The sequence below is a fragment of the Lissotriton helveticus genome, chromosome 12 (genome assembly GCF_964261635.1).
Source record: "Lissotriton helveticus chromosome 12, aLisHel1.1, whole genome shotgun sequence".
In the NCBI taxonomy this organism is placed as follows: Eukaryota; Metazoa; Chordata; class Amphibia; order Caudata; family Salamandridae; genus Lissotriton; species Lissotriton helveticus.
Window position 1 is genome coordinate 279,968,963 of NC_136073.1, and position 13,276 is coordinate 279,982,238.

Below are 13,276 nucleotides of genomic sequence, written 5' to 3' on the forward strand. Positions count from 1 at the left end.
TGTATTATAATTAATTTCCAAGATCCAAGGGTAGTAGGGCTAATTACAAAACCTGGATGGAATATTAGCATTGGTGGGATTGGCGTTGTGGATTTGACCTTTTTCTACCCAAGACCTCAATCATCTTACCCAGGGGGGAATGAGTCACTGAGATTTAGTTTGCCTCCACGGGTAGAGGCTAGCTCTTTCCCTGCTCCCTGCTTGCGTCCACATGATGGTTACAATCAGGTATATAATCCTGATGGTGGCGCAGGGTACATGAGATGGGGATGTTGTCGAAATTTACCAACGTACCATAACACAGGCCCTATTATGGATTTGGTTAATCGTTTTAATCCTTTAAGTGATCTGAACATTAACGGTTGACTACCCACACTCTTAACGGCACCTACAATAGCTATGCCTGAGAGGGTAACCTCCCTATCATGCTCATTTATGACCTGGAACGTTGCAGGAATAAGAGCTAAAAGATCGGACCCTATCTGGATACAACATATTTCTAAACATAAGGTCATAGCTCTGCAAGAAACATGGGACACTTCACTTTCTTTTTCCCTAGATGGCTTCCTAAGTTTCATAATACCCGCTAGTACTAGTAACGCGGGGAGAGCAAAAGGGGGGCTTATTACATTTTTTTCTTTAGACTTAGCAGGAACTTTTAATTTAATGAATTCAGGTTCCCCAAACATTCTAGCGATAGAATGGATAGTCTCCCCAAGCTGTACCATACTAGTAATTAATTTTTACAATGCCTGGGGTGGACCAAATGAATTTGAACATGTGCATTGTTTGGAGAACTTGATAAATAAATACAGTCAAAATTCACATACTCCTTTCGAAATTTTTTTAATGGGCGATTTTAATAGCCACAAATGTCTTTTGCCATGCCAATCACTAGATGCAGACACTCCGGCCGGAGTCTGCATTCCTCACTTTGAACACACCAAAATGGGGGAGTCACTTGACCTATTGTGTGCTAATTTTAATTTATACGAATCATACAAAACTGCTTCTAATGAGAAGGTCCCCACTTTTAAAGGCACAATTAAGGGGACGATAATTGATTACATATTTATGTCCATAGGCTTAATCTCAAAGACAAGTGACTATAAGGTTACTGTCTCACCCCATAGTGATCATAACCCTCTGTCAACTGTAATACACTGGAGTGACTTATGGCGCAGACAGGTGGATCAGCCCCGGGTTTGCGCCTTGGCGGTGCCTAGTGATCAGGGCAGACGGCTTAGATGGGGTATGGCTATGGAGGAACGGTTTATGGAAACCTTACTCCCCAAAATTGAGGGACCGATAGAAACTTGTCTTGACCAATCTGCCTCGAACCTTCAGGTTGTCACAGCTTTTAATTGCATCTGTGCACAAACTGTCAGGGATCTTACAAAACCCAAATCAAAGTACCCTACAATGCCCCACAAATGGTTTGATAGCAAATGCTCAAGGTCACATAGAGAATTGAAACTGGCCCTTAAGGCCAAGGAAAGGGATAAAGAGTTAATCTCTCATCTGAGACGGGCCTATAAAGCCAATGTGAGGGCAAGGAAAGATGAGATCAAGAACAATGCATGGAATGATCTACTTAATGTAGATGTTCTAAAAAACAGTAAACAGTTCTGGGAAATTATTAACCACCCCTTTTTTATAGGGGAGAACAATCTGAACACAGATTGTGTAATTCCCGATGAGAGATGGGTACAGCATTTTAGCTACATTTATGGGGGTGAACCATTAGTCTGCCCAATTACTACTGAGGCGGCCCATTGTGCAGCCACAGTGGTATTTACGGAAGAGCAAGTCCTAAAAGCTATTATGGATACCACAAAAAATAAGGCACCTGGCCCTGATGGTGTCCCGGCAGACTTTTTTAAATTTTGCCCAGTAATCTGGAGTAAAGTACTGACCAGAGTGTTTAGAGCAGCAGCCGAAGGATTCCTACCTCAAACATGGGCAACATCCATAATAGTTCCCATCTTTAAGAAGGGAAATCGGGAGGACCCCGGGTGCTATCGCCCAATTTCCCTTATCGACTCTACTTTTAAAATCTTAGGTAGAGTCCTATTGGTCCAACTAAGGGAAAATTTAGAATTGAATGGGGGACTCTCGAATATTCAATACGGCTTTCGCGAGAATAGGGGGACATTGGAACAATGTTCCAATCTCCACCTTCTAGTCTCCAGGTATACGGTGGCCGGGGAGGGGTCAGTTTACTTGGCCTTTATGGACCTTTCCTCGGCCTTCGACCTGGTGAATAGGAGTAAGTTATGGACTATTCTACTAGAGCTAGGCATAGAGGAGTCCTTGGTGGCATTTATGGCAAGGTTACACCAAGATCTTGAGGCAAAAATAAGAGTCACCAGGGATGGAAGGTGCACGGAAAGTTTTAAATCTGAAAAAGGGGTGCGCCAGGGTTGCATCCTGGCCCCCCTTCTTTTCACTATTTATATAAATGGCCTGGGGAAACACCTAGAAACAGGATTGGCTGATGTTCCCCGTGTAGGAGGAGCTCAGATCCCAGCCCTCCTATACGCGGACGATGCCGTCCTGATAGCTCGCACAGGGATTAGCCTACAGATTCTTCTGGACCGTTTTGGTTCCTTTATGGAGAATCTAGACCTGAAAATCAACGTCTCCAAGTCCCACACTATGATTATTGGTCGTAAAGTGAATATGCTGCAGAAAAAAACTTGTATTTGCAAAGGGGAGATTCTTTCTAGGGTTCCAGTCTTTCCTTATCTGGGAGTCCTTTTTGACCAAAGAGGGTCCTGGGCCCCCCAGATCAAAGCAAAAAGTCTCAGCTTAGCACGATCTTCATCAGCCCTGCTGGCCTTTACAAAAAGACTGGGAGCCAAACCAATGGAGGCGCTGATTAAAATATACAACAGTAAGTGCGTTCCAATCGCTATGTATGGATCTGCTATTTGGGGTTATGTAGAGACGGCAAAGTTACAGAGGATAGAAAATGGTATCATTAGGAATATTTTATCTGTCCCTGATTCCACACCCACTTTCTCTATTCATGAGGAAATAGGTTTACCATATATCTCTGACAAATTAAAATTAGCCCCCCTCCTTTTTTGGGTCAAAACATGGCTGAACTCCGAGCTGACGCTAAACCATGCCATCCTTAAGGACGTCATTGCAAGGGATAACGCCATGAGAATTCCCTGGCTAAAATATATTAAATCTACATTACTAATGCTGGGGAGACCGGAACTTTTTAATGACCCATCCAGCATCAGGAGGGAGGATGTCAGATTGATTAAGCGAATGTTTCTGGAGAGGGTTTGTATGGATAGAGAAGAATTGGAATTGAGGAAACCCATGGTGAGGGCACATATTGTTCTAACGACTTCGCCCACCATGGAACCCTATTTAAAAATTGTGACTAATCCTCTTCATAGACTCCTCTTAACTAAATTCAGGATGAACTTAATCCATTACTCTCTAGGAAATTTTCCGGTGTGGTCAAAACCTGATGATGGTCCGCCATGCGGATGTGATCAATTTTCAGTTCAAGACACCTTTCATTTTATATTTTTTTGTGACTTTTATAGTAGCGAAAGGAAAAAATATTTATTCCCTGTCTTGAAAGCGGCGGGCTTTTCTCAAATAAGGCCAGCCTTAACCTTTCTCCAAATGTTAGCAGATACCTACACCATGTTTAGCGTTGCTTGCTATTTAACCGCTGCATTTAGTACTAGGAAAAAAAGATTACCCCGGATAGACCTGTTTTAAACTCAAATTTGTTCTTAAAGAAAAATTTTTTATATTTGTAAATAGATTTGTATTTTTGAGAAACAACCTGATGAAATGTAATCACTAAGCAGAAAACTTTTTGTAATGAGATCGAGTGATGTTTTAAAGAAATTGTATTTGTGTTTGCTTTATGTCTTTTATGATTTTAACAAAAATCGAATAAAGAGTATTTTGACTGACTGACTGACAATCTTCTTACGTCTTATTGCACCTCTGTTGTTCTTTCTGCACCCCTCCTGCCTCTTTCTGCACCCCTTTTCCCTCTTTCTGCACCCCTCTTCCCACTTTCTGCACCCCTCTTCCCTCTTTGTGCAATTCTCTTGCCTCTTTCTACACCTCTCTTCCCTCTTTCTGCACCACTCTTGCCTCTTTCTGTACCACTGTTGCTTCTTTCTGTACTTCTCTTGCCTCTTTCTGCACCCTTCAAACCACTTTCAGCACCTCTGTTGCTTCTTTCTGCACTGCTCTTGCTTTACCTCACTTGCCTCTTTCTGCACTTCTCTTGCTTCTTTCTAAACCTCTGTTGCTTCTTTCAGCAATTCTCTTGCCTCTTTCTGTACCTCACTTGCCTTTTTCAGCACCTGTTGCTTTTTCTGCAGATCTCTTCTCTTTCTGCACCCTCTTTTCTCTTTCTGCACCTCTCTTGCCTCTTTCTACACCTCTGTTGCCTCTGTCTGCACTTCTCTAGCTATTTCTGCACCCTTCACACCTCTTTCAGCGCCTCTGTTGGTTCTTTTTGCACTACTCTTGCTTTTTTCTGCACCTCACTTGCCTCAACTTGGATTTCTCTTCCACCTTTCTGCACCCCTCCTACCTCTTTCTGTACCTCTCTTGCCTCTTTGTGCCCCCTCCTACCTTTTTCAGCATCCCTCTTGCCTCTTTTTGCACCTCTGTTGGTTCTTTCTGCACTGCTCTAGCTTTTTTCTGCACCTCTATTGCTTCTTTCAGCAAGTCTCTTGTCTCTTTCTGCACTTCTCTTGCTTCTTTCTACACCTCTGTTGCTGCTTTCTGCACTGCTCTTGCCTCTTTCTGCACCTCTGACTTAGAGGTAGTTTAAATCCCCCTGCCCTTTTATGTACTAGGGCCTTTCAGGGGAAGTCATGCCAGTCACAGGGGTACCCCAACCCATAGTGTACCCTAGTGTATGTAGGTGTTTTCACTGTATTCTAAGTGTCTTTCAGGATAGCACTGGCTCCGGGCCTTGTTAGTCCGAGTCAGTTACCACCAGTAGAAGTCAGCAAAACGTTGTGGGCACAGGGTGACTTTCCAACAAAGCCTCTTTCTGCACCTCTGTTGGTTCTTTGTACATATCTCTTGCTTCTTTCTGCACCTTTCTTCGTCTTTCTGGACTTCTATTGCGCCTTTCTGCATTTCTTTTGCTTCTTTCTGTGCGTTTCTTCTTCTATCTGCACATGTCCTACCTCTGTAGGAAAAGTTAGAAATTAGCATTTAAAAAACCTTTGAAATTCATTGAAAAAACCATAAGTCTCAGGGATGTTATAGTTAGAAATTAGCATTAAAAAAACCTTGAAAATTCCGTGAAAAAACCATAGGTTTTAGGAATGTATTGGTATGTTTATGATTTTGAACATGGTAGTCTGTATTTTATAGGGGTGTATCAAAGGTTATATTAGGGTGTGAGGCGGTGCATCAGATTATCACGTGGATGATGTCATCGGTGACGTGCTTCCAGTCTGAGCAGTGTTTGATGAAGGGGCATTGCTGCTGACGGGCAGTCGGGGAGATGTGCTCACTCAACCAATTTACATTTCTCAAGTCAATTCGGCCGGCTATCTTGCGACGGCCTGCCTGACTTGCGCAGTATAAACATCTCCACCTACCTGTCTCAGATAGCTGTGTAAATAGCAGGCTCAGGGATCCTGTGCCTGCAAGAGTATCGAGGCAGCCCGCTCCAGCCAATCCTGGCGCTGCTCTCATGCTGCTCATTTGCAGCATGAGAGCAGAAGAAAGACGAAAAAGACGAAGAGCGAAACACAAGAAATTACATTTTTTAGAATCTTTTTGGGCCCCCACTGGGCTTGACTCTCCGTTCCCTCAACCCTCCTCCTGTGTTGAGGGTCACAGCCCGTCACTGATAGCCAGTGATGCCAAGAAAGTTGAAGACGAAAGTGAGGTAAGTTGGTCAACTGCGGTGTACTGAAAGACTTAATAAAATGTATATAGCCTTGGCCCATTAAACATCCTGGAAATGCTCCTTGTAATGAAATACTTAAACTTGGTGTGATTTATTTTCGTTATAGGTTACATGGCTGTACGCCATACAGGCAACCAGCTTAATATTGGTGGCTCTACTACAGTTCTTCAATTCCATGATTCTTGGCTCATTACTTCTCAGCTTTATTGCTTCTGTATTCATAGCAAGGAAGATCCAGGTACTGTACCACCCCAACACAACCTTAATTGTAGAAAAGTACACTTCCAGTAAAAGCCATTGATGTTACATGCCATGTTGTGTTGCAAAGGGAAAACTATTACAGAAATTTGGATATGTAGCTCAGCAAAACAGAGATTGTGAAGAAATAGCGTGATAATCTATATCATTAAATACATTGTGTTTTTATATGCTATTGTGTTTAGATTCTAAACCTGTGTTTATTACTACGGCTTTTCCCAATTACAGAAAACGAAGTATTTTTGAATTTGTATTTATCACTCCGTATAAGATCAGCTCTGAGCTAGTGTAGGTAGTTTCAAAAGTATAAGCACCTGCCTCTAACTGCTATGTACATTAAGTAAGTCCATTACACACCCAGGTAATGATTTAGGATTTTTTTGCCGCTCGATTCTGGTCTCTGCTGCAGAAATTCACGCTTCTATTTCTGGCAGGTAGGTATGTTATCCTTGTGTCCCTAGATAACAAAACATGGAAATAGACTAATTCTGACAGAGATTTAGATTATAACCAGTGGTATTTCTTCTGTAAAAACCTCTTAACAATTCACTAGCTTCAGGGTTTTTGAGAAAATATTAATGTTTTCTATCTTTTTTTAAAATGATCTTCAGTTTAGTTTGAACTGTCTTGGGTACTAGGCTGCAGTACAAAAAGCTTATGCTGGTTTATTTATGTGTTTTGTACTGGTCACTTTACGGTCTCTGGGCACTTTGCGTGCTTCCCATGCGATAAGCCCTTAATTGAAAGCATGTTTTAATTATTTTATTCATTTATACAGCTTTGAGGGTACAGAGTTTTTTGTAACAAAATCTATTGTGCAGCATAAAGGGTTGAACACTGGATTAGGATATATGAGGGATTATGTACTTCTTGCTTTAGGGATATAGCAAGTCTCTGAGGAGTCCCATGCCCATTTAAAAGGGCCTGGAACTGTGATGTGAGTTAGTATAGCCTTATTATGTACCCAGTTTAAGTTATTTTATTCCTAATAGTCATTGGGCAAAAATAAATTTTGTACATTCATCTGTAAATTACTGAAATGTACTATTTGAAGTAAAATAAGTGGGTAGCAACTGCCAAATGAAGGCCAAAAGTAGAGTAGTGCATGCCGAAACACCCAACTGGCTTGTGATTAATTATTAACAGCGAATAGCTGCATTCATTTCCTACTACAGGTGTACACCTCCTTAACACATGTGTGATAGAAAAAATGTAGTACACGTATTGGCCTGGAATACCGCCCATCGATTATACAGAGGATCAGCTGTGGCAGTAGAAGTTGAGCATCCCACCCTCATAACCTATTCATTGATTAATGCAAACATGTTTGTTTATGTTTATGTTTATGTTTGTGGTATTTATAAAGCGCGTGACCACCCATGGGCATCTCAGCGCTACCAGATAAGGAGAAAGACAACCAGTACATAGTCCAGCGGGAAAAGCCAGGGCTTGAGCCTTTTTTTGAAAGAAAGTTTATTTTCAATGAGGCGAATCTCTGGGTCTAAGCTGTTCCAAAGCCTCGGAACCAGATGAGTGAAGGATCTTCCACCCTATCTAGCCTTTTTAACTGGCACTACTTTCATCAGAAATTTTGAGCTAGATCTAGGGAGGAGGTGTGGCGCCGCGGCCAGGGCGACTGACGCTGGAATCTGGGGACCACGGTTCGATCCCCGGCTCCGGCGGCAGGTTAGCCCAGCACCATGTGACTCTGGGCAATAGCTCGCTTAATCTTCCCGACGGCCCCCAGCGCCTAGAGACCCTTACGGGTGATTGTGCGCTTTACAAATGTGGACTTTACTTTATCTGAGGTGCCGATTCTGTAGGTAGCGCATGATTAATTTTTGGGTAAGAACAGGGCCTTTCCCCTGCATGGCCCTATGGGCCATACTTAGAGACTTGAAACTAATTCTGGCCTGTATCAGAAGCCAATGCAATTTCCGGAGTCCTAACCTGGCTGATTGACGTCTGGGTATGCTCATTCGAGCGGCGGCATTCTGAACCACCTGTAGTCGTTTCATTTCATAAACTTTATTCAACAGTTAAGTCATGAAAGTATTGCATAAACATCCGATATTTACAGAATAAAATACATAAATAACATTTCATTTCACTTCAAAGTACAATTATAAAAATATTTTAAAATGTAATTAAACTACCACATAACTATCGTCGAATATACTTTCTACATAAAACCATAATATCACAAATTTACATTTTTAAAATCACAATCGCTACTTAGTGATCCATAATTCATTATAAGAATGCCCTAATATTCAGTTTTATTAGTCCAGGGGGGATCAGGATAGAGCACCATTTAATGTTTACTGCTTCAGGCGGATAACCCACGCCCATTTCAAAAACTTTGCTACAGCTATAGCAATGGGTGGACTTGGGTCTGTAGATAAAATTCTCAACGCCTCTTCATGTCGGCGGATTCCAATTAATTGACAAATAGGTTTCACCCAATTTGGTCGGGGTGCTGCATATAGTGGGCAGAAAAACAAGATATGACTTTCAGATTCTTGCTCTTCCCTGCACCTCGGACATTTATCATCATTAGTTATTCCTACCCATCTTGCTGTAAATAACCTTGTCGGTAAGGTACCCACCCTGAATTGAAAATAAAGCTTGCGGTCAACTGGGTTCTCTATGGCATCCCAATATAATTCCAATAGTGGCGAGGATTAAATTCCAGAAATCGACCCGTGAGGTGAGAAGAGAGACCCTTCGTGCATGTTGTTAGGTTGATCATCTCCCAATATCTGGCCTTCAATATTTTTTTAGAGGGAAATACTGCATTTGATGGATCAGCCCACAATTCTCCCATTCCCAATCTCACTAGCAGGGATCTAATTTCCTTCAGCCAGGTTATTTTTTGGAAGGAATCCTTGTCAATAATATCTTTTAGGCCCTGAGCATAATGCAGGAGTTCCTCAGTAGTCCATACTCTACGCCAATACAATAATGGACGTAGAGTAGCTAAATCTTTAACCGCTTTCCTCCCAAGGTCCCACAGCAATGGTATTAACCGCATGCGCGCTAGCGGTTTTCCCGCTGCGCGCTGCGTTTTTAAAAACAGCTCGTTACATGACGAGCTCAGCTCGTCATCAGCGTACGAGCGTCGTCGCTCATGACGAGCTGAGCTAGTCATGAGCGCGGAAGGGGTTATTGGAGTGCTTTGCGGGACACCTGTAGCTTTGCGCATAAACTCATTTTCTGCCAGTGTCAAGTTTTTCAGATTTTCAAATCGCCATAGTTCAGACCCATAAAGGACCGAACTTAATACCTTCATCCCATAAATCTCCATGAGGGGACTAATGGGTTTAGTTGTTGACGCTTTAAACCTTTTCAGAAGAAGTCCTGACTGCTGCTGGTGCTTTAATACAGCCAAATCAAGTTGGCTGTTCCAGCGCATGTCCCTCTGCAAGGTCACCCCCAAATAGGTAAAGGCGTCTACCTGTAGTCTCTTTACCACATATTTGGGTGATCCCAGAAATAGGGAGTTGCCATAGTCCAGTCGCGAAGTGACTAAGGCCTGAACTATGGTTCTCTGTGCGTTCTCTGGGAGCAAGGACATGACCTTCCTAATCATTCGTATGATTCCAAAGCAAGTCCCGGCCAATTTATTGGCCTGGGTCTCCATTGTTAGGTTCTGGTCCAACCATACGCCTAGATCTTTAATGGCAGTCTTGGGGAAGGCGAAGGCCCCCAGCTTGGTGGCCAGAAAATTTCCAATTTAGGATTAGCATTATTGCCCAGAATCATTAGTTATGTTTTCTCTCCGTTTAACTTGAGCTTGCAATTTGCCATCCATGATCCGATTTTTTTCGAGGCAGGGGACAAGTTGACTGTGATCTGAGTTCAGCGAATCTGAGATTGAAAACACCAGTTGCGTGTCATCGGCATATGACACGATGGAGATGCCGAAATCCTGTACTAACTGAGCCAGAGGGCTGAGATAGACGTTAAATAATGTCGGGCTCAGGGAGGAGCCCTGCGGTACTCCCCAGGGGGCTTCCAGGGGGTCTGACTGGAAACCTGCCTCCATACATTGGAAATGTTGATCGCTCAAAAATGAAGCTACCCATTTCTTTGCCATACCTACTATTCCTACGCTTTCCAGCCTCTGAATCAGCACTGTGTGGTCTACCGTATAAAAAGCAGCACTTAAATCCAGAAGCACCACAGCTGCTGTTTTACCATGGTCCAATATGGACTTCAGTTTTTCGGTGACCACTAACAGCGCCGATTCAGTGCTGTGTCTGGGTCTGAACCCCATCTGGGACTGGTGGAAGACACTGTTATTTTCAAGAAAGGATGAAATTGCAGTGATAACCTGCCTTTCTGCGATTTTTCCCACTATTGGCAATATCGATATTGGACGATAGATAGATCAGCGGGGTCCAAATCTGTTTTTTCAACAGGGGCTTCACAGATGCGTGTTTCCAATCTCTTGGAACTACACCTTTTTCAAGGGAGAGATTTATTACATTGCATAGTTGGATAAGCATTGAGCTTCCTCCTTGTGCAAGAATATGCGGGGGCTGGATCCCTTGATGAGCCTGATTTGATTTCTTGAAGTAAACCGGAGATGACATTTCCAGCCCGGTGGGAAAGAACTGAGAACAGGGCGGGTCACTAGTTCTGGTTCACCTTGATCACATTGTACTTTTCTTTGAATCGTTACTCCTGGTATTATCATTGGGCTAGGGAGGAGGGAGTTATAGATAATTTATACTTTATTTTTAAAAAACCTGGCCAATCCATTGCACCTTTCTTTGGAGTAGTGTGGACTGATAGCTCCCTCTTTTACCGTTGTAAGTCCCTTGACAATTTTAAAAAGCTCCCTAGAAGAGTTAGAGGCCTTGGCTATTTTTTCTTCAAAGAAAACCGCCTGCGCTAACCTAATGCTCTTGTGGTAGAACTGTATTGCCACTTTTTAGGCTCTCTTTAATTCTGGGTCATATGACTTCCTCCAGTCTCTTTCCAGTCTTTTACAGCTTTTTGTTTGAGCGACCAGCGCGGGTGAGAACCAAGATGACCTGTTCAGGTTTTTTTTTATAGGTTGCCTGGTTTCCTGAAATTCTTGTCTATGGAGGTGTTTACCCATGCCTGCCAGTTCCTATAAGCAACATCTGGATCTTGAGTGTCCGGGGGCACAGAGGACTCCAAATCGCTAAACAAGGTTTCTGGCACAATTCTGGGCCATTTTCTTCCTACTATTGTATGTTCTTTCTTTTGTTCTTCTCCCCGATCCATTCGGAGGTACATTAGGATGAGGGCATGATCCGTCCATGGCATCCATATGGGATCTAATACCCTCAGTCTAGAATCATTTGAGAAAATGGGATCCAAAAGATGACCTTTCTCTTGGGGGGCCGATCGTACCCTTTGTTCTAGTTGTAGGGCCTCAATGTCCGCTAGGCATCTCTTAGCGGTTGGGTCGTAGGCGTCATCTAAATGTATATTGAAATCACCTAGCATTGTGATGGCACTTTTCTCAACAAGCATGCTTGCTACTAGGTCCGGGACTGCCTCCAAAAACTGACCACAGGGTCCTAGAGGCCTATAGATTAGTCCTCCTGCAAAGGAACTAGAGGCCGAGATGGATATTCGGAAGCTAAGGGCCTCCAATTTTGCAATATTTTCTGGGCATACTATGCATCCGAACGGTGCCTTGTAAATAATGGCTAAACCTCCCCCAACAGCTCCTACCCTATCCAAACGGGAAATTTCATATCCCGGGGGTACAGCCTCTACTATTTCTGGTGCCGATCTTTCCCTAAGCCAGCTTTCAGTAAGAAACAAGACATCCAGGTCTTCATTTTCTATTAGAAATTTAATTTCCATCATGTGCTTGGGTAGGGACCTACAGTTAATTAGCCCAATTTTCACTACTTCACTTTGAGAAAATTGTGGGTTAGAATCCTGACCGTAGTGTGCGCTTGCTGTTCCCCTATATCCACAGGCCGTACAGTGCAGTGTTAGGTCTGGGTTCAAAGTGTGTTTACACGGTGGATGAACTGCTGTGTTTAAGAGCTCCCCCCTAGTATAGGTGTATAAATTATCTGAAGATGAAATGCCCTGGGCAGGGGTCCCGGCCCCTGGTCCCAGATGGGCTTCGGACGGGCGCAGACTGTCTTGCCTTTGGCGCGCCCTCAGTGCGCCAGCGGCGTGCCCGCTGCGCGCCTCCGCTGCACGTCTGCGTCATCCCCGTTTTATATAGGTCTGTCCCCTAATGCGGTGATCAACTAGACTGCCGACTTCAAGATGGCCGTTATTGCTGGCAACCCGGAAGTCGAGAAATTAAGGAGTGAACTTCCCTCCACATCAATAAACTCTAAGAGCTGTGGTGGACCGGGTAGTCACTAGCGAGTAATTCAGCCCCAAATCGCTTTTTCCGGTACCAGAACACTGGAGTAGCAGTAAATGTAACAGTGTAAAACAATTTTAAAAAGTGCTCTCGCGCTGTGCAAACATCAGCACATTAATAAAGTAGAAAATTATACCATGCATGTGTCTTAGGATATCAAACCTATTATGTAGTAGGGTATCTTAAAGTGCCATTGTAGATCCTGGAAGTGCTGGTGTTGCTAAGAGTCAGGTAGTAAATGTTACTGTGCTGTTATGTGGTCATTGATAACTTTAGCCTTGGTTATGTCTACTATGTCAACTGGTGCCCTGACACATTTAAGAAACTGCATTAGTATTTTGCTCCGTTGGAATCCTTATATCCCATACTCATGTATTCTGATAGATAATTGTGTGTGCCCCACAATAAGTGTATGTACGATGGTATGCTTATTAATGCTGATTTAGTACCTAATACTGACTTGAGAACCCTTCCTCAAAGTGCTTTGCAGGAAGGTATTGTCTTAGATTGGGGAAGGAAACAGTATTTTTGGCTTTCCAAATGCTGATTGTACAAGTGATTAAAGTAACTCGTTTCGTGTTCCTTTTCAGCATAATCTAAAATCTGGAAACTTTCTGAGTAGACTGGCAAAGCTTGTCCTGCATTTTGTACTGATTCTGGGCTTGACATTTCTTGTTAACATCACTATCAAGGTATGTCAATTCAGCTTTTTATTATGA

General features: G+C 43.0%; 1 protein-coding gene across 4 annotated transcripts in view; it reads left to right on the forward strand.

The window, feature by feature from the left end:
* DPY19L3 (dpy-19 like C-mannosyltransferase 3) overlaps nt 1–13,276 on the forward strand; it is a 517,935-nt gene that overhangs the window by 287,970 nt on the left and 216,689 nt on the right. For all 4 annotated transcript variants that reach the window (XM_078671604.1, XM_078671603.1, XM_078671605.1 and 1 more), the window contains 2 exons: nt 6,033–6,164; nt 13,148–13,249. In XM_078671604.1, coding sequence (XP_078527730.1) covers nt 6,033–6,164; nt 13,148–13,249 — 234 coding nt within the window. The remainder of the gene's footprint in view (nt 1–6,032; nt 6,165–13,147; nt 13,250–13,276) is intronic.